Source organism: Phyllopteryx taeniolatus, chromosome 2 (genome assembly GCF_024500385.1).
Source record: "Phyllopteryx taeniolatus isolate TA_2022b chromosome 2, UOR_Ptae_1.2, whole genome shotgun sequence".
NCBI lineage: Eukaryota > Metazoa > Chordata > Actinopteri > Syngnathiformes > Syngnathidae > Phyllopteryx > Phyllopteryx taeniolatus.
In genome coordinates, this window is record NC_084503.1 from 4,664,407 (window position 1) to 4,686,013 (window position 21,607).

Consider the following 21,607-nt stretch of genomic DNA (forward strand, 5'->3'; position numbering starts at 1 on the left):
AAGTCTAAGTTTAAAAAAATAATAATAACTAAAAAAAAAAAAAAAAAATGAAAAAAAAAGTCCCCCATTATTCCTGTCTAACAGCATCTGGTTGCAACATGCTGTCTTACCCTCTGTGGCTGTTCGAGTCGAGCCGCTCGGCCTCGGTGTGTGCATACTGTCGGGTATCGAGCCTCCTCCTCCCCTCGTGGAGGGGCCTGCAGCATCATTGAGCTCTGAGGTAGAGGCATTCTGGGAAGATGACGATGAGGACGACCTGACCGTTTGAGGGTGAATGCTGCCGGAGGTTGTTGGCACAACTGAGAGGTCTAAAGACAGAGTCCAGAGCAGTTCTAATATAAACAGTGGTGCCTTGTCCTAAGCCCTAAGAGTTTAATTTACTCCATGACTACACTCGTAATTCAAAACACATCTTAAAGACCCTGTAAGTCATTTTCGTGTTTTGTTTCTAAATGTATCAAATAAGTTTGAAGTGCTGAAAACATGTGCAAAGACCCCCACTATATAAGTACTGAGCGCCAGTGGCTAACCTGCCCAACTGCCACTTCCTTATTGACAATAACCAGGGAGGATAAAGAATATATTCCTGTGAGTATTGTTATATTGCCTGTATACATGTGTTGCTGCACCATTTGTGTTCCAATATCCCTCGTAGGAAAGCAGTACGCAGGTGGAGAAAACCTAAATTCCAAATTGACTATGACCTCTACAGACAAAGTCTTTGTAATTTTAACCAAGAGTTAGTTAAGGCGAGACAGCAACACCTTTCTGAAATCATCAGTAAGAACTTCAACAATACTCGCACTCTGTTTGCTGTGGTTGAGAAGCTCATAACCTCCCCGAATCAGATGGCTCCAGAACTCCTAACAGCAGATAAATGCAATGAATTTGCTTGTTATTTTTGTGAAAAAATACAATCCATCAGGTTAAATATTAGCGCAAATCAGAAAAATGATAAAATGATACTACATCTGAAGCCACCCAGGAAAAACTTTATTACCATGTCAGAATTTGATACAGCTGACCAAAAAACTATAGAGAAAACAATTCAGCAGCTTAAAACCATCAACGAGCTTGTCTTTACTCAATACCATCTGACTTTTTCAAAGCTATTGCGAAGTCCGTGCTCGCTGGTTTTCAGCAAATAATCAATTGCTCACTTCAGTCAGGTGAGTTTCCTAAAGCTCAAAGTAGCTGCCATTAAGCCGCTGTTTAAAAAAAAAAAAAAAAAAAAAAAAATTAAAACTAGAACGCTGGATGCTTCCATGTTAGCAAGCTATAGACCCATCTCAAATCTCCCTTTCATAGCAAAGATTGTTGAGAAAGTTATTTTTAATCAACTCAGCAATTTTTTTTTAACTTAAATTGACTTTTTGTCAAATTTCAATCAGGTTTCCGAACTCATCACAGTACAGAATCTGCTCTTATCAAAGTCCTAAATGATATACGGTTGAATACTGACTCTGGAAAGGTGTCAATTCTGGTCTTGTTGGACCTCAGTGCGGCTTTTGATACGGTAGATGATAATATACTGCTGAACAGGTTGAAAACGTGGGTAGGACTAAATGGAACAGTACTTAAATAGTTCAGGTCCTACCTGGGGGAAAGGAGCTATTTTGTAACCATTGGAAGTGTTCAATCTCATCGAATGGCAATGACCTATGGGGTCCCTCAAGGGTCAGTTCTTGGTCCCCTCCTGTTCAGCCTGTATATGCTACCCTTGGGTCAAATTTGTCAGAACTGTAATTTTGACTATCATAGCTATGCAGATGACAAAGTTATATCTAGCAGTATCTCCAGATGACGACAGTTCAATTGAGGTGTTGTGTCACTGCCTAAAACTGACAAATATCAGTATGAGCCAAAATCTTCTTCAATTAAACCACAATAAAACTGAGATAATTGTTTTTGGCAATAAAGAAAAGAGGATTGCTGTTAGTAAATACCTGGAGTCACTCTCTTCAAAAACCAAAGACCAAGTCCGAAACCTTGGTGTTCTGTTAGATTCCGACCTGACTTTCAACAATCATATCAAATCAATTACGAAAACTGCCTTCTACCATCTGAAGAACATATCCAGAGTGAAGGCTCGCATGTGTCAAGCAGACCAGGCGAAGCTCATCCATGCTTTTATGTCAAGTAGATGACTATTGTAATGGTCTTCTGACTGGACTCCCTAAAGAGAGCATTAAACAGCTGCAGCTCATTGAGAATGCTGCAGCTAAGTCTTTACACTGGCCTCTAGTCAACTTTAGAATAGAGTTTAAAGTTCTGCTACTGGTCTATAAATCACCAAACAGTTTAGGTCCTGAATACATGAATTTAATGCTAATGGAATATAAACCCAGTAGGGCTCTGAGATCGACAGTCTCAGGCCAAATAGTGGAGCACAGAGTCCAAAGTAAACATGGTGAAGCAGCATTTAGCCATTATGCTCCACACAAATGGAATAAGTTGCCAACAGAAGTGACGTTAGCCCCAAGTGTGCATGTTTTTAAGTCCAGGTTAAAAACTTCTTCTTTCCCCATGTTTCCCTTTGTTTTTAAATGCTTTTAATCATGGAAATAAAGCACATTGAGTTACCTTGTGTATGAAATGGGCTACGTAAATAAATTTGCTTGGCTTTCCTTTGGTTTGTTAACACTGCTAGCTAGTCTTTAGCCCGTCTATGGCATTTTTTGTTTACAAGTCAAAACAACAACAGAATTATCAGTCAAGCCATTGTTCATGTCGCAAAAACTTGAAAATCGGGTCACTCACTCGCAAATCGAGCAACCTATGTATTTCACATAGACTATATCTTTATAAAGTCCCAAAAATGTTAGTTGCTAAAACATCTCCAAGAACTACCCTAACTCAGCTGAAATTCAGCATTAAAAAACAAACAAACAACATGCTAATCCATTCAAATCTATGCGCAAAGATGTTGGTGCGTAACTCAGGTTGGTGTACATGCCAACCCATTTTCACAATGACCATTTATGAAAGACAACCATGCTATATCAAATCTGATATAAAAAAATAAACACACGTTCACAGTCATGAATGTGAACCTGCGTGTGTGTGAAGAATGAATGTGTGTTGGTCTGGTCCGCAGATGCTTAACAGCCAAGGAGAAGACAGAATCTCATTAGTATTCTGGTGTGTGCACTCCATCTACTTTTCTTATTCACAAATTAATTTTGCTCACATACTCAGCTCTATAAAATGTCCTCTCAGTACATTCAACATTGAACTTTAATACAACGTGGTTTAGATATGAATAAAAAAATCAATGTCCAAGTAATTAATAAATATCAATTAAACTTGGAAAATCCAAGATTCCGGTTCAGTAGATGGCAAAAAGTGCGAATGCTGGAAAATGTCTGATATAGAGAGACCATTTTATCATAGAATTGTCTTTACAGTTTTAAGCCAAATTGACTGCATTTATATAGAGCCTTTAAAGTGCTTTTAAAATGTTGCCTCAGTCACCTTTTCACACCATGATAATGGTGTATGGTGCCATGGGAATACATAACGAGCTGCATTAGCTTTCTCAAAATACTCATTCTAGTCATCTGTTTAGAGGTATCTGAGCTTCTAAGTGACTCTGGATGGAGAGGATCAACACTGAGCTGGCCTGATGTTTTTCTCACCATCTTCATCAACAGTTAGGTCGACCACCTCCCCAGAATTTTGACGCAGCGGCTGGATGACGGTGGACAGTCTGTGACGTCCTCGGGGCTCCTGGAGACGGTTCTGTGAGCAACTGTTAGTCCATATTCTACCAAGACCACCCAATGAGCGTGACCTGTAAAGGCAAAGGCATAATGGTAATTACACATTGCCTTCACCTAAGGCACACTAACATTTCCATGGCAATGGTTGCTTTGCTGTGAATGGAGACAAGAACACAGCATTGGACAATTCAATACTTATGTCACAATTTAGTCAGTCAACATCCTGAGTACAAAGACACACATACATTTTAAGGTTGTGCTCTTCTGGCCCTTGTTTGTTGGTGGTATGATGAAAGCTAACAAATAATAGTAGAAACTATGTTTATGTAGCACTTCTAAATTACCTCAGCAATATCATGTACATTTGTAATTATACTGAAATCAACATCTTCCACCATTTGTGTAATATGGTGGCAATTGATGGTGCAGAAAAAAAACGTCAATTAGTCAGAAACTAGGGCTCATTATTTCTTTCTGGACTGTCATCACAAAGCCCAGAATTCCTGTCACCCGATTTACAGCGCCAAGAAGAAATACTGGGTCCCTTCTCAAATTCTTAAATGTTTTCATAGTTTCTCCACTTTAATGTTTAAGGTCATCAAAGAAATGTAAATATCAAACAAATATAACCCAAGTGAACTTAAAATGCTGTTTTTAAATGGTGATTTCATTTATTAGGGGAAACAAAAATCTGTTAAAACGTGTGAAAAAGTAATTACCCCCCCTTGTTAAATCATAAAATAATTTTGGCTACTCACAATTTTTGGTTAATTTGCCCTGATCACACCAAAGCCTGATTACCTCCAGACCTGCTCAATCAAGAAATCAGAACAGAATCTGTCCTAACAAAATCAAGTTGCACAAAAAAAAATCTGCAACAAAATGACATGATCCAAAGAAATTCCAGAACAGTTAAGGAATAAAGTAACTGACATTTATCAGTCTGGAAAGGGTTACAAAAGGCATTTCTAAAGGTTTAGGATTCCAGCGAACCATAGGGAGAGCAATTATCTTCACATGGAGAAAACCTGGAACAGTGGTGAACCTTTCCAAGAGTGGCCGCCCTACAAAGATTACCTCAAGAGAACAGCAATGACAAACAGAAGGCCACAAAGGAACACAGGACAACTTCTAAACAACTCCAGATCTCCCTTGCCTCAGTTAAGGCCAGTGTTCATAAAACAACAATAAGGAAGAGACAAATGAAAAATGGCTTCAATGGCAGAGAAAGCAGTGCTGACCAAAAAGAACATAAACCTCGTCTTACTTTTGAAAAAAACAACAACAAAAAAAAACATCTGAATGATTCCCAAGACTTTTGGGAGAATATTATATGGACTAATGCGATAACAGTTGAGCTTTTTGGACGGTGTGTGTCTCATTACATCTGGCCTAAATGTAGCACAGCATTTAAGAAAAAGAACTTCATACCACCAATCAAACAGTGATAGTGTGATGGTCTTGGGCCGCTTTTCTCCTTCGGGACCTGGACAACTTGCTGTGATTGATAGAACCATGAATTCTGCTCTTTAACAGAAAGCCCTGAAGGAGAATCAGTTTGTGGTCCTCATGCTGAAGCGCACTTGAGTTCTGCAGCAGGATAACCATCCAAATGCACCAGCAAGTCAACTTCTGAATGGCTTTAAAATAAATTTAAAAAATAAATTTAAAATAAATAAGGGTTTTGCTGTGGCCTAGTCGAAGTCCAGACTTGAATCCAATTGAAATGCAGTGGCATGACTTTAAAAAGGCCATTCATCCTCAAAACCCCCCAGTCTTTGCTGAATTCAAACTATTCTGCAAGGAAAAGTGGGACAAAATATCTCCACAGTGATGTGAAAGACTTTGCCCATTATAGAGAATGCTTGATTTCAGTTGTTGCTGTTGAGGATGGCCCAACCAGTTATTAGGTTTAGGGGGCCATTACTTTTTCCACACAGGGCCAGGTAATTTTAAATATTTTTTTCCTTAATAAATTAAATCATTTAAAACAGCATTTTAAGTTCACTTGGGTTACTTTTGTCATATTTACATTTGTTTGATGATCTTAAACAAAGTGAGGAGGGTGAGAAGGGGGCCAATACGTTTTCATGGCACTGTAATTATTACCCTTTATATTAATTTATTATTCCTTATTCAGAAGTGGGTAGAGTCGCCAAAAAGTATACTAAAGTAGTGTTACTTTAGAAAAATATGACAAGTAAAAATGAATCTCTTAATTAATGAGGAAAAGTACTCAGTGAAAAAAAACAACTCAATTACTGAGTAAACTGTGACTAACTTCTGATTTTATTTTTTTTTTTTTTTTTTGTATGACCACCAAACGATACAAAAATATATAATGGTAATGTGCAACTTCAGATACTGTGCAAGAATATCATCAAAACAATTACTAAATATTCATAATATATCATGAACAAAGTCTAATTCAGCCAAAACAAATGGTATAAAATTACCTCCCTTTGCTACAATAGGCTCAAGGCAGAAATTACATGTTTTCTCAAGTTACGAGTGGAGCTCTTGTAGACTGAAATGCGGACATTTTTAGGCAGACACAGATGACAAAGTCTATGCTTTTTCTTGTCGATAAGATAATATAGATTGAATGTGAAGCTATGGGCTGCTTCTGACTGCGAGTCGCACGCCATTGTTTTCTCCGTTGTGTCTGCCGTGCTTCACATAAATGAGTCATTTTAAAAACTTTGTTTCTGTGTGGGGATGAAAAGACTGCTTGGCTCCGTATGATTGGTGAATTGGAGTCAAACGATAATGGTTACATTGGATTAGTGAAACAGAGTCACGTGACAGGCACGAGTCTCTGTAAGGCACTAGTCTCTCTAAGAACCAAAACAAATTGCTCAGGCAAGCAATAACAGATACAGGAGCTACAAATATGTCGAACTGAATGTACCTCAATGTAACGAGTGAAATGTAGTGTGTTACTACACACCTCTTTCCATATCCACCTTAATGGTTTCCTAAAATTTCCATATCTTCAGCTCTTTCACGTTCATCTATTTTAAATGTTCCTCTAAAACATTCCTTTCACATACTGAGAGTTCTCAGTCTGGAGTGAGTGTGTGCAGGGAATAGCTGCATTTATCCCCACTGGGCCAAAAAGTGAACAGAGGGAGGAGGGGTGAGCAAGGCAGAGGAGAGATAGGAGCCTGTACGGGAGTGTCGTAAAGTGAGATGCCATGGAGCTTTGCAGTCGGGGAATATCATTACAACTCTCATGAGAGCTTTGACAACCTGCAGCTGTACAGGGAAAATGTCAATGCCAAATTGCAACTATACTGCTTCTGACATGACTACCCTACTAAATAAGTGTGTGAATTGTGTAAAGTGACTCATTTAACGCTGAATGGTGCAACAGATGTTTATTGTAACAGGTATACTGTCTGAATCAAATTAATTTCATACATACCAAACATAATTCAAAATGGAAAATACTAAGTTTATTCAAGTTTCCCAACTTCATTTATACAACCCCAATTCCAATGAAGTTGGGACGTTGTGTTAAACATAAATAAAAACAGAATACAATGATTTGCAAATCATGTTCAACCTATATTTAATTGAATACACTACAAAGACAAGATATTTAATGTTCAAACTGATAAACTATTGTTTTTAGCAAATAATCATTAACTTGGAATTTAATGGCTGCAACACGTTCCCAAAAAGCTGGGACAGGGTCATGTTTACCACTGTGTTATATCACCTTTTCTTTTAACAACATTCAATAAATGTTTGGGAACTGAGGACACTAATTGTTGAAGCTTTGTAGGTGGAATTCTTTCCCATTCTTCCTTGATGTACAGCTTCAGCTGTTCAGCAGTCCGGGGTCTCCGTTGTTGTATTTTACGCTTCATAATGCGCCACACATTTTCAATGGGAGACAGGTCTGGACTGCAGGGAGGCCAGTCTAGTACGCGCACTCTTTTACTACAAAGCCACGCTGTTGTAACACGTGCAGAATGTGGTTTGGCATTGTCTTGCTGAAATAAGCAGGGGTGTCCATGAAAAAGACATTGCTTGGATGGCAGCATGCTTCTCCAAAACCTGTATGTACCTTTCAGCATTAATGGTGCCTTCCCAGATGTGTAAGTTACCCAGCCATTGGCACTAACACAGCCCCATACCATCACAGATGCTGGCTTTTGAACTTTGCATCCATAACAGTCCAGATGGTTCTTTTCCTCTTTAGCCCGGAGGACAAAACGTCCACAATTTCCAAATACAATTTGAAATGTAGACTCGTCGGACCACAGAACACTTTTCCACTTTTCATCAGTCCATCTTAGATGAGCTCGGGGCCAGAGAAGTCTCTCTCTCTTCTGGGTGTTGTTGATAAATGGCTTTTGCTTTGCATAGTAGAGTTTCAAGTTGCACTTACGCATGTAGTGCCGAACTGTATTTACTGACATTGGTTTTCTGAAGTGTTCCTGAACCCATGTGGTGATATCCTTGAGACATTGATGTCGGTTTTTGATGCAGTGCCGCCTGACAGATCGAAGGTCACGGGCATTCAATGTTGGTTTTCGGCCTTGCCGCTTACATGCAGTTATTTCTCCAGATTTTCTGAACCTTTTGATGATGTTATGGACCGTAGATGATGAAATCCCTAAATTCCTTGCAATTGTACATTGAGAAACATTGTCCTTAAACTGTTCGACTATCATCTCACGCACTTGTTTACAAAGAGGTGAACCCCGCCCCATCTTTGCTTGTGAATGACTGATCAATTCAGGAAACCTCCTTTTATACCCAATCATGGCACCCACCTGTTCCCAATTAGCCTGTTCACCTGTGGGATGTTCCAAACAGGTGTTGGATGAGTATTCCTCAACTTTCTCAGTCTTTTTTGCCACCTGTCCCAGCTTTTTTGGAACGCGTTGCAGCCATAAAATTCCAAGTTAATGATTATTTGCTAAAAACAATAAAGTTTATCAGTTTGAACATTAAATATATTGTCTTTGTAGTGAATTCAATTAAATATAGATGAAACATGATTTGCCAATCATTGTATTCTGTTTTTATTTGTGTTTAACACAACGTCCCAACTTCATTGGAATTGGGGTTGAATAACAAACGCATACAAACACAAAAGGTCAAAGTTGTGCGAGTGGTATGCAGAAGACGATACTGTAATTGGCCAGGCTCCTCAGCTCCTCCCAGGGCAGAGTAACATCCACAAGGGAAGGGATTATTTTGTAAATATCTGTTTGCCACCATAAACCCCTGAGGATGGGAGGGGTGAAGCATAGAGGACAACATTTCACTGTAAACATGAGCACTAGTGGAATGGGGGGGGGGGGGGGGGGGGGTGGCTGGCAAAGCCTACAAGTATGGTCTAGACAGAATTAACTCATCATACAAAGCGTGATTTAGATTTTCTCTGTTTTTCTTCATGGTGCCACCACAGAAGGGTACCAGAGCTGGCAAGAATAAAAAATATATGACAGCAATGGAAATTTGCGGCAAACCAGTACAGCCTCCCTTCTACGAGATATTGTTGCTATTGGAATACAATTTGGGTCAACACTTTGAAATCAAACACAGACTCGAAAAAAATGCTAACCTCAGCGACCAATAAAAACAATAGAACATCCAAGAAAGAAGATGATGAGACATAATGTCAGCATATTTCATCAAGATAATTACAGCCATTTTGTAAAATGCCACATGACTTCTCATCTTTCAGACATGCCCTTAGAAGGTAAGCTTCAAACACAATTGTTCTCTACTCTTCTGTGACAAAAAGGTTAAGAGTCCATATAATTGAACACTGACAGTATACACTTGCTTTTTGTCACCAAATAAGTTTTTTAAAAATTGTATGTAGTAACACTGATTTGCTGCTCTTTGTAGTAGACTTCTACTTTCAAGTCTGTTATTCAATCATTTGTTGCTAGAATATACATTTTAGAGGCAATATAATGGACAAACACAATAAGATGAACAAGGTTAACCAGACCTCTTAGGCTTGTAAAATAATGATTTTCCCGTATTTCACGTTTAGAACATCACATTGCAACTTTTCTACAAAATGCCTATGTAATACCAGATCCAACTATATTTCCAATTCTAGAATAAAGTAGAATAGTTTCTAAATGAAACCGTTAAATATGAAAGCATAATTTTCAAATGGTAATATAATCAACATTGTGCTTTTAGAGTCACAGTCAAGCTGATAAACAATTTTGTGTCAACATTCATGTCCTGAGCTCAACTTTATCATGAGAACAGGAACTGATCAAGTATGTTTATTATTGATTCATATCGACTACACTGTTTGTTGTAACCCGCTACGATCTGGCCAGGACATCGCTCGAAAGCCTCCCACTGTGTACTGCTGAAACACTGGAATGTTCTCTTCATGCATTGCTTAGCCAGGGAGCAGCATCAACAAAACAGCCACCACACTGAACAACATGTATTCATTGGAAAGAGGTGCTCCCTGGGGAAAATGTAGTAGTCCCGTTCCCCACAACTGGGATAATATGAAGTTGCTTTGTCATCAATAAGCATGGGGAAATCCATAATTGCCTCGCCATTTTCACTAAACCAAAATGGTTCCTGAGTTAACAGAAACAAAAATAATATAGGACAATTAACCATGACATCACACGTTCTCCCGGGTGTCAAAGCCGAAGCGTTCTCCGATGGCTCCACTGGTAAATGAACCCTTCTGGCATTTGACTAAGGCCTCTGCCAATTCAGAAAACAAGGTAAATGGCTTGAAAGATTGATTGGTGTTATGGGAAAAAGATGAAAAGATGATGCTGCGAGAGGTAAACTGCTTATAAGGGAAACCCAGTGTGGAAATTCCAACTTAGTTTGGCTAAATACATAATTCAGGACAACGCAATAAATGAAATGCCTTATCCTTGGTCTTCATAGATGCAGCCTTAGGCTGCTCGCATGCTACTATACCAAGTAATCTCCCTTGATGCACCAAACTTTCCTTTTTCTTCCACTTCTTTTTATCCTTCACATTGATCTGCTTGGTATCGACGGTGGTGATGCCAGGGATGGTGGTGTGAGGGGCGGACCGGTATCATCGTCGTTGCTGTCGTCATGGGACTACAACTGTTGTTGATACAGCTGTCGTCGTGTCCATTGTTCTTTCGTCCCTTCCCTGGATGCTCAAGCCCTTTATCCTGTTTTCTCTCTGTTCTCCCATTTGTCCCTCTACTCTGTCTCTCCAGCTCACCACAACTGACGTTGACAACGCTCGTACCTCAAAACAATCGTATCTGACTACATCTTTCCTCATTAAAACGAATGGAAATGCTATTTACCTTATCAGTCAGGTCGGATTTAAACCATCATGACATTAAACTGTTGTTATGCTAGTTATTGCGACATACACAGCAAGTCCGCTAACCTGTTTTCCGGGTCTGGTCAAGAGACTGTCCGCATACTGTGGACAGCACTACATAATATTGTTCTTCATAAAAGCAAACAGTAATGACATAATTAAATGGAAGGTAAAGAAATTAAGCAATTTTTGCCACATTTGTCTTTGCTTCAATTTAATGGAGATTGTGCTGCTCCTTCTGGTGTGAAAGACTTGGCCCCCAGGGGGCAGTGTAATACAAACCTTCACATACACTGAGCTTGATACTGATACGACAGCTTGCATCTTGAAAAACTCTTAAATTGGGTTATTCAAGGCACCATTGTATATCTGGCGGTTCAACCCAAACAGGTTTTTGTCATTGTTTCAGATGACTGACAATGTTTTTGACTCTCTCGACAGGAGGCTGCTGGATCTTTTCAGGCCAGTCGAAGTCGCTTGCTTTCTGCCACTCTGACGTATTCTGGCGCCTACTGTTTATAAATATTCTGAATTATACTATACAGGCAGCAACACAGGCTGAGGCAAGATGCATCCGGCCCACCTGTTTAGCCAACGATTCTCAAATAAACTAAGGGATTTTCTCAAAGTTGAAAATAAAATATTGCCTACCTGAAACCATCTCCAACTGTGACGATCTCCACCTCACTGTCTGTTGAGGTGACATTGATCTCCTCGCTGGCAGGGACAACAGGTGCTGGAGCTGGAGTAGCCTCAATCACCACCACGTCTTCATCCAGAGCACCTGCGCACATTGACAGGAACATGACATACATGAGGATACAATGACAGCTTTCGGAATCAGCTCATTTAGTCTCAAACACATTGTTAAATAAATGTTATATATATAAATATATATTACAGTGGGGCAAAAAAAGTATTTAGTCAGCCCCCAATAGTGTGCGTTCTCCCACTGAAAAAGATGAGTGAGGCCTGTAATTTTCATCATAGGTATACCTCACCTATAAGAGACAAAATGAGAGAGGGGAAAAAAAGAAAAAAAAAATCCAGAAAATCACTGTCTGATTTTATTTCTTTTTTTAAGAATTTAAAAGCAAATTATGGTGGAAAGAAAGTATTTGGTAACCTACAAAAAATTTTGTTTGATTTCTGGCTCTCACAGGGGAACCACTGGGGCGACCTCCTGGGGAGTATTGGTGGTGTGATGGTGTCTCGCACATGTTCCTTGGGTGCTGGGGCGGTGCCGGCAAGCACTCGCCTGGGTCCCCCGCTCTGGCTGCTGGTGGGGCCCCCTTGTCACTCCTCGGGCCTGCGTCCTCCTCTTCTCTTTGTTCCTTGCGTCCCGCTGCAATCACCTCTTCCTCTTCCCGTGGGGGAGCCAGGCGGTCCCCTGCGGGTTGTGGGGCCTGCTGTGTTTTTTTTTTCCCTGCCTGGTTTGGGAGGGGAGGGAAAATCTCGCTGCCTGCCCCCCTGGATTTTAAATGCATTACACACACTTCCTACGTTTTAATGCACCACATACACCCATCTCTGGAGGGCGGTGGGTCATGGATGGGAGGGATTTGGCAGTTAGGTAGCAGTGCCCGGCAGCCTTGCCCCCTGACCTCTTAACCTTGCCCCCTGACCTCTCCAGATTTTAATGCACCACACCACTCTGGCTGGGCGGGGACTGGCTGCATCGCGGGCCCTGCGGGTGGTGGGTGGCATTGGGTCCCTGCATCCCCCACTGGGTGGCCAGTTGTCGGGGCGACTGGGTGGGGCGGACCGCCCTGCGTCCCTCAGTGTGGGACGTGTCCCATCCACCGGGCTGCTTTCGGTGGACCCCTGCGCCCGATCCCGCCCCTCGATTGATTGCGTGGGGTCCTCAGCCTCCGCGGTGCGGGCACAGCAATTACAGGACACTTCTGTCAGTCTTTGTGCATGTAAAACGGTGTCAATTCACTTGCATGTATACGCAGGCACACACCCCTGGGACTCTTTCACTGGGTGTGGGGCCACGGACTTATTGCGACAAATAACTCATGAATATCCAAATCGCTTGTGTATCCCCTCACTTATACTCTCGTTCTGTAGACTTTTATAATTTACATAATTAATCCCACCACACTTCAGTTGTACAGCCGTGTTCACGACCCTTGTCCTGCATGCTTCTTCTCCAGTCCTTGTCCTGTTCTATCTTGTCCTGTCCTTCCTTCACAGGCTGCAGCACTACAGCCCCATGCAACACTCATATTTAATGTTTCACTGTTTTAGACACTTTCACACCCCACACCCTCCCAGCCGCACCACCGACAACAATCCCACCTCTGACTTCTGCGTTAACCATCCACGAACAGGATGTGAGACGCATCTTCAAACAAAAAAAGATTAACAAAGCGGCAGGCCCAGACCTTGTGTCCCCATCCTGCCTCAAAGTCTGCGCGGACCAGCTCGCTCCAGTCTTCACACAGATCTTCAACAGATCTTTGGAACTGTGCTAAGTAACATCCTGTTTCAAACGCTCCACAATCATCCCAGTCCCCAAGAAACCTGCAAACTCGGGTCTGAATGATTACAGGCCTGTCGCCTTGACATCTGTGGTCATGAAGTCCTTTGAAAGCCTCGTGCTGGACCACCTCAAGAGCGTCACAGGTCCCCTGCTGGACCCCCTGCAGTTTGCCTACCGAGCAAACAGGTCTTCGGATGATGCAGTCAACATGGGTATGCACTTCATCCTATAACACCCAGACAGCACGGGGACCGACGCGAGGATCCTGTTTGTGGAATTCAGCTCTGCGTTCAGAACCATCATCCCTGAACTCCTTTCCGCCAAGCTTCTCCAACTCAGCGTCTCGCCCAGCATCTGCCAGTGGATTTACAGCTTTCTGACGGGCAGGACACAGCAGGTGAGGCTGCGGGAGGCGACCTCATCCACACGCAGCATCAGCACTGGGCCACCCCAAGGTTGTGTCCTCTCTCCGCTACTCTTCTCTCTCTACACGAACAACTGCATCTCAACGCACCCGGCTGTCAAACTCCCGAAGTTTGTAGATGACACCACCGTCATCGCCCTCATCAAAGACGGTGACGAGTCTGCATATCGACAGGAAGTGGAGCGGTTGGAGCTGCGGTGCTGCCGACACATCCTGGAGCTGAACACGCTCAAGACTGTAGAAATTATCGTGGACTTCAGGAGGCATCCTTCGCCACAGCTGCACCTCACGCTCTCCAACTGCCTTGTGTCAACCGTCGAGACATTCAAGTTCCTGGGAATTACAGTCTCTCAGGAGCTGAAGTGGGCGATCAACATCAACTCCGTTCTCAAAAAGGCCCAGCAGAGGATATACTTCCTGCAGTTTCTGAGGAAGCACGGCCTGCCACAGGAGCTGTTGAGGCAGTTCTACACAGCGGTCATCGAATCAGTCCTGCGTTCTTCCATCATAGTCTGGTTTGGTGCTGCTACAAAAAAGGACAAACTCCGACTGCAACGGACAATCAAAACTGCTGAAAAGATTGTCGGTACCCCCCTACCCACCCTTGAGGACTTGCACGCTGCTAGAACTAAGACAAGAGCATGCAAAATCCTCTTGGACCCTTCACATCCTGGTCACCAGCTCTTCCAGCTCCTTCACTCAGGTAGGCGCTACCGAACAATGCAAACTAAAACTAGCAGACATTAAAACAGCTTCTTCCCTCTTGCCATCAACTTCTTAAACAGCGAACTTACAATTCCATTGCAACATGCTGCCAATTCTTTGTCTTGAGTTTGTTTTCGTGCATTCACTGTGGTAGTCTCGCCACGCTGCACATCTACTGTTGTTGACCAATACTGGCCACTCATGCCAGAGTAGCATCTGCACCACTTGCACACTGACTGAGGAGTATCTGCAACATTTGCACAATCGACATTGTCCCAGATTATCGCACTACTCGTCACTTTAAACTGCATACATTCCTTGAAGTCTCGGCACCCTTTGCACAATGGTCATTGCACCGGACTATTGCTATATTAGTTATTCAAACTGTTCTAATTGCTACAGGACTATGCATCATTTTACACAATTGTCAAAAAATATTTTTTTACCGGCATTACCAAATTACTAGCAACCTTTTATTGCTCAGTGTTTTTCTCAATGTCTTTCTGTCTCAAAGGTATTCTCCGTCAATTGAATGTCTGTTGTCGTACTAGAGTTGCTCCAACTACAGGAGACAAATTCCTTGTGTTTTTTGGACATACTTGGCAAAATAAAGATGATTCTGATAATGTAATGACTTACTTCTCTCATCCTGTTTACAATTAGTGCTTTGTCTTTTGTCTTTGTTTCGCTCTCCACTCTAGAAACTTTGTTCTGTTCGACCGATTGACTCCGATTCTCAATAAACTTCAATTATAATACTAAGACTACTACATGTTCTCCCCGTGACTGCGTGGGTTTTCTCCGGACACTCCGGTTTCCTCCCACATCCCATAAACATGCATGGTAGGATAACTGACAACTCTAAATTGCCCTGTGTAATTGAATGTGAGTGCGGATGGTTGTTTGTTTGTATGTGCCCTGCGATTGCCTGACAACCAGTTCAGGGTGTACCCCGCCTCGTGCCCGATGATAGCTGGGATAGGATCAAGCACGCCCGCGACCCTAGTGAGGAGAAGCGGCTCAGAAAATGGATGGATATAATACCAAGAAACCACAGCGGAAGCTTAAAAACTCCACTGTGACAGTAAAACTGTTCCGGCATAAAAGGGATACAGATTTTCCATTCTGCTTGACCTAACAGCCAAACAGGACCAAAAACAAAAAACAAAAACAAAAAACATCCAGAAAATCACTGATGGATTTTTAAAGAATTTATTAGCAAATTATGGTGGTAACTAAGTATTTGGTCAATAACAAAAGTTAATATCAATACTTATATACCCTTTGTTGACAATGACAGAGGTCAAACGTTTTCTGTAAGTCTTCACAAGATTTTCACACGCTGTTGCTGGTATTTTGGCCCATACCTCCATGAAGATCTCCTCTTGAGAAGTGATGTTTTGGGGCTGTCACTGGGCAACACAGACTTTCAACTCCAAACACGACAAGTTGTGTTTTTACCAAAAAGTTATATTTTGGTTTCATCTGACCATATGACATTCTCCCAATCCTCTCAGGGATCATCCAAATGCACTCTAGCAAACTTCAGACGGGCCTGGACATGTATTGGCTTAAGCAGGGGGACACATCTGGCACTGCAGGATTTGAGTCCCTGGCGGCATAGCGTGTTACTGATGGCAGCCTTTGTTACTTTGGTCGCAGCTCTCTGCAGGTCTTTTATACTCAAGTTCAAACAGGTGCTATTAATACAGGTAACGAGTGGAGGACAGAGGAGCCTCTTGCAGAAGAGGTTACAGGTCTCTGAGAGCCAGAAATCTTGTTTGTTTGTAGGTGGCCAAATACTTATTTTCCACCATAATTTGCTATTCAATTCTTTATATAAAATAAATAAATAAATAAAATTAATTAATTAAAAAGTGATTTTCTGGATTTTTTTTCTCATTTTGTCTCTCCTAGGTGAGGTATACCTATGATGAAGATGACAGGCCTCTCTCATCTTTTTAAGTCGGAGAACTTGCACAATTTGTGGCTGACTAAATACTTTTTTGCCCCACTGTATATAAGCATAAATATATTCTATAAATATTTTTTGAGGTCATGCATTATTCACTTTGACATAACTTGACTGGCTAGATAGTGTTTTTTGTGACTATTATGTCTCTGTTACAGAACTAACTCGAGCTAGGATAGAAATATTCAGATCCAGGAAGTCCTCGATTTACGAACGAGTTCTGTTCCTACGCTGGCAACGTAACACGATTTTCCGCGCAAGTCGGATTTCACCGTTAAAGTCGTAATTTACGTCGAAATACTTCTGTTACGGGTATTGTCCCACGTGATTGTGACAGCAAGCGCAGTGTGTGTGGGCGTGTGGGTCGATGTGTGAGTGAGACGGGACTGCGAAGGAGGAAGGAGTGCGCGCCGGTGCGAGTGCGTACAGTAGCAAGTGTAGTGACGGCGACCCGGGAAGAGTAGCGATTAGCGGAGGACCCGTTGACGTTGAATGTAATAAAGCAGCAAATCGGTGCTTCGTGCCTTTATTGTTGCCGCCACCGAGCTCAGCTGTGCAACGAGAGAAGGGAGTTAACCCTTGCGTCTCCCGACCACGGTCAGGTGACGGTAGCAGGAAAGGTTAACACTTCGTATAAAGAAATGAAAATAAAAAAATAAGATGCTGTACTTACCATTACTGCTGAGAGTGTGAAAATAGGAGGGCGAAAAAGGCAAAGATACTCCCGCCGCACAAACACAGACAAGCACTATGCACTAGCTAAGCAGAAACACTATGGTGCTGGGACAAAATGGTTTATGTCAGAAAGTCCATGTCATCCATGTTTTGTCTGATAGGTTATATGCACAAAGAACTGAAAGATTTTATAGCAAAATTAACAGCCATATGTGATTAGAGCATTTTAAAGCATTTTAAAATAATTTCTCAATAATTTACCTGCAGTGTATGTTCTTTTAAAATTTTTAGTAAGCGGTCTATTATTTCTGCACTTTAAAAAAAAACAAAAAAAAAACACTTTTGCTCTTTGTTAAATGCTTTTTACTTTTTAATCACGTAAAGCACATTTATTTACCTTTTGTATGAAGTGTGTTATACAAAGAAAACTGCCTTCCCTTAGCTAGAAAATCATAATTTGTTTTGCACAGCGATGGCGTTTAAGTGTACAATAGTAAGCGACTTGGCATGCAAATGAAGTTCATGATTCCCAAATGGGATTTGTATTCGGATTGTCCCTTGAGCACTGCTGCTTAGCACCCTCTGCAACTAACTGGGACTCTGGTGAGCCGTTCATGTGATTACAAATCCAACACTGATCTTACAGCCTGGACGGTAACTATTGCAAATAGGTTTGGACAAGAAATGAAAACTATATATGACTAATAAGGCATTACTAGCCATCCATCCATCCATTTTCTGAGCCGCTTCTCCTCAACAGAGTCGCGGGCATGCTGGAGCCAATCCCAGCTATCATCTAATGCAAGCATAATGTGTCAACGTACCGTATTTTCCGCACTATAAGGCGCACTTAAAGCCTTTAATTTTCTTAAAAATCGACGGTGCGCCTTATGTGTGCACTGAGTTCCAAAATGTTGTTGTGCAAGTTTGGTAAGCGTTTCGCTTGATTGACTGTCGGACCATTTCCCGCCGACATAGGGACGTAATACGTACTCTACGTATGCTGGCAGCGATAAACCAATTAGTGAACATTACGTAAAGCTACGTACAGTACGTACGCTTACCTCAGCAACGCCTCCGGTAGGTATGCTGAACTTCCGGTATGCTGCTAAACAACATTTGTTTGGCTAAGGAGCCCCAAAAATGGTATCAGCGAAGAGACCTGCTTATGAGACACAATTCAAACTACAAGCTATCAGGGAATAGAGCATCCGCGAGAGATTTCAAAATCAAGCACAAGAACAGCCGAGAGAAGCGTCTCTACAGTCACCATTCGACTGAAAGCAATAACGATAGCACAAGACATGAAGATCGAACACTTTCAAGGAGGTCCGTCTTGGTGTGTTCGTTTTATGAAAAGGCGCCATCTCGCCCTCTGCGCAAGAACTACCTTGGCGCAGCAACTGCCAGCGAACTCAAACCGTTGGACATTGGTGTAAACAGGGCGCTCAAAGTGAAGTTGCGAGCGGTGCGATGGATGAGAGACGGCAAACACACCTTTACTAAGACTGGGAGGCAGTGCCGGGCGAGTTACGCCACAATATGTGAATGGATTGTGGGTGCCTGGGCTAAGCTATCTGCTTTGGCTGTTGTCCGAGCTTTCGCGAGAGCCGGCATCGTTGCTGAACAGCACCCGGCAACGAGACTGACTCTGACAATGACGAGAGGGAACCCATCATGTTTGATGGCGAAATTGCCCAACTGTTCAATTCAGATACAGAAGATGAGGACTTCAATGGATTTGTGACAAAAGATTGAACAAAAAAATAATGTGAGTGTATTTTTAAATACGTAGCAGAATAAAGTTCAACTAAACTCACCGTTTTGCTTCCGTAACCTTGTTTTAGCATGCGCCTTACAATACAGTGCGCCTTATGGTGTGGAAAATACGGTATGAGGAACTCAAGTGTTATCTGAAATAAAGAAGAACTGGGTTTAGTATATCAATCTTTACCATGCTTATCCTCACAAAGGTCCCCTATGTGTGGTGGTGCATATCGCAGCCGACTTAGGACGAGTGACTAGGTACAGCCTGGACTGGTCAAAAGCATATCTTTACTGTAATGTAACCAACTGGTGGAAGATAATTGGTGGGACAAATCAACAGTGGTGATTAACTTCATATATTGCCTCCTACTATAAACAAGTATCTTGTTCCCCTTCAGAGACCAGTTTTCTTGCAAAGGCTACTGCAACACAGCAGACCTTCTTTCATTTTACTTATTTTTACTAATCAGACTATAGATTCACCCTCTGTGCACTTTCTGATTATGTATTTCCCTGAGAAGAGAACGATACAAAAGATCAAGGAGCTACATAGATGTGTTCAACAGGTAACGATGACTATAGTTTCCATTACAGTCTGCGCTCAATAACTAATAATTTGAGTACAAAAAAGGTTTGACGGAAAATCTCAGCCTGCAAGGTTTGTAGTGTTCTACACGGACTAATGTTACGGCTGACTCATGCACCACTCTGTGTAGAAGAAATAAGTTGGCGGGATGGTGGCGACCCAGAAGGAAAGTGCATATAAGACAATGTCGAAAGATCGGCATCATTTCACACTTACAAAAAGAAGATAAAAGTAGAACTATCTGACACAACAGCACGTCCACAATCACCAACACAAAGTAGCCTTAAACATGCATTAGCTAATTTAATATAGCCTACCACCGCTAGTTACAATGTATTGTAATGGTCCCACAAGTGGTCAAGGACAGAAATAGCCGCCGGTGAAATTGAAATTGCTTTTGGCAAAAGGTAAGCAAACACGTAATAAGCACATTCATAAACGAGCTGCTACGGCCACAAATGACACCGAGATGCTGACTGACTAACGCTTTGCCAGTTAACAGCCAGCTACTAACCTGAACTCACAACAGCCAACTCTGCACACTCATTCGCTGACTCCCATGTCATTCACCAGGCCTAGCCCCACCTTTTAAAGCCAGACACACTCAAAGTCACAGGTATTTCTGGTGTGGAACGTGAGGATAGCGACCCTTAGTGGACAACAATAATACCTGCACCTCGTGCACAGTTTGCTGTTTAATAATGCAATATCAATTTTCCTCCCAATAATCGATCAGATAAACTGTAGAATAATTGATAGCTGCAGCGCTACTACATCCTGTCCACGTCACTGAACATTATCAGCTTACACAACCATACATAGTACACACTTTATCATACCACCAAATATTCTCTCTTACTTTCATGTAAAATAATAATATTAGAGTTTTGACACTTTGAGAGTGCAGTATAACTAATTCAACAATGTTTCATACTGGCTGTGGTTTACAGTGGGGTATAATCGCACTATATCACACTGATTGAAAGTTCTCGTACTTTATTAGAGCTTGCATCAAAAAAAAATAGTAAGTTCGAGGCATTTTGGGACATTGGTGGTTAGCGTGAACAGAGGCTAGTCTTGGATTGTTTTGTCAAATAGTGCAATGTTGTTGATTGGGGCAGGTGGGTTATAAATGAATACCCCGACAGATCCGTTCATCACTGTCATGATAGGAGCTCAGGTGCACTTTGTGGGCGCTTGGCTCCCATTATCTCACACACAATTTGAACCCTGACGTCACCCTTTACTGGCCAAACAGGAGTCACGGCGTTGGATGTGGCTGACTGTCAATTGTTGAACAAACTGTCTCCTGAAAGCCTTTCTGACAACAGACAGCTGACATACTGATATTGGTGGTGGGTGAAAAATCTAGTAGACTCTCTGCTCATGTCAAGCTAAACTATGCATGATTATTTTGTAAAGGCCAAATTATTGTATTGGGTTTCTTTGCACAGGTGTACTTAATGTTATGGCAGGTGATGTATAACTGTACATAAATGGAAGAAAAATACTTATGAAAGGTAATGACAGAATTATTTCAATTCGGTAAACCCGACCAAAGAGGGGTATGTCTGAGAACATATCTGAACAAAAGCAAAAAAAAAAATGTGGCAACATGAACCCATTTTCTATTCTTGAATGGACAGGCTTTTAATGAGATAATTTAAAATCATAGTGCACCTCAAAAAACCCATATTCTTTGTTATGTGACTGGGCAATGCGCTAACTCGTTCGAGACAATGACAAATTCATCCCTAACTGTGCAGTGAAGTCCAAAATGAACCACATCAGCATTCTAAATTGTGATACAAATCAGCTCTAAAAGCAAGTTATACAACCCGTGTTGGCTTCTTCAACTGTTCATCTGCATATTGCTTCATTTTGCATCACTTCAACTAAAAAGCATTAGTTTATGCAGGACTGCACTTAATTTTGGCAACA

The 21,607-nt window shown here is 41.7% G+C and overlaps 1 protein-coding gene across 3 annotated transcripts in view; it reads right to left on the reverse strand.

The window, feature by feature from the left end:
* Window positions 1–21,607, reverse strand: part of rnf111 (ring finger protein 111) — a 37,628-nt gene that overhangs the window by 8,088 nt on the left and 7,933 nt on the right. For 2 of the 3 annotated variants that reach the window (XM_061754712.1, XM_061754701.1), the window contains exons 3-5: window positions 11,701–11,833; window positions 3,639–3,793; window positions 111–308 (exon numbers count right to left, since the gene is read on the reverse strand). In XM_061754712.1, the coding sequence (XP_061610696.1) occupies window positions 111–308; window positions 3,639–3,793; window positions 11,701–11,833 (486 nt within the window). The remainder of the gene's footprint in view (window positions 1–110; window positions 309–3,638; window positions 3,794–11,700; window positions 11,834–21,607) is intronic. The other variant, XM_061754721.1, reaches the window with a different exon arrangement.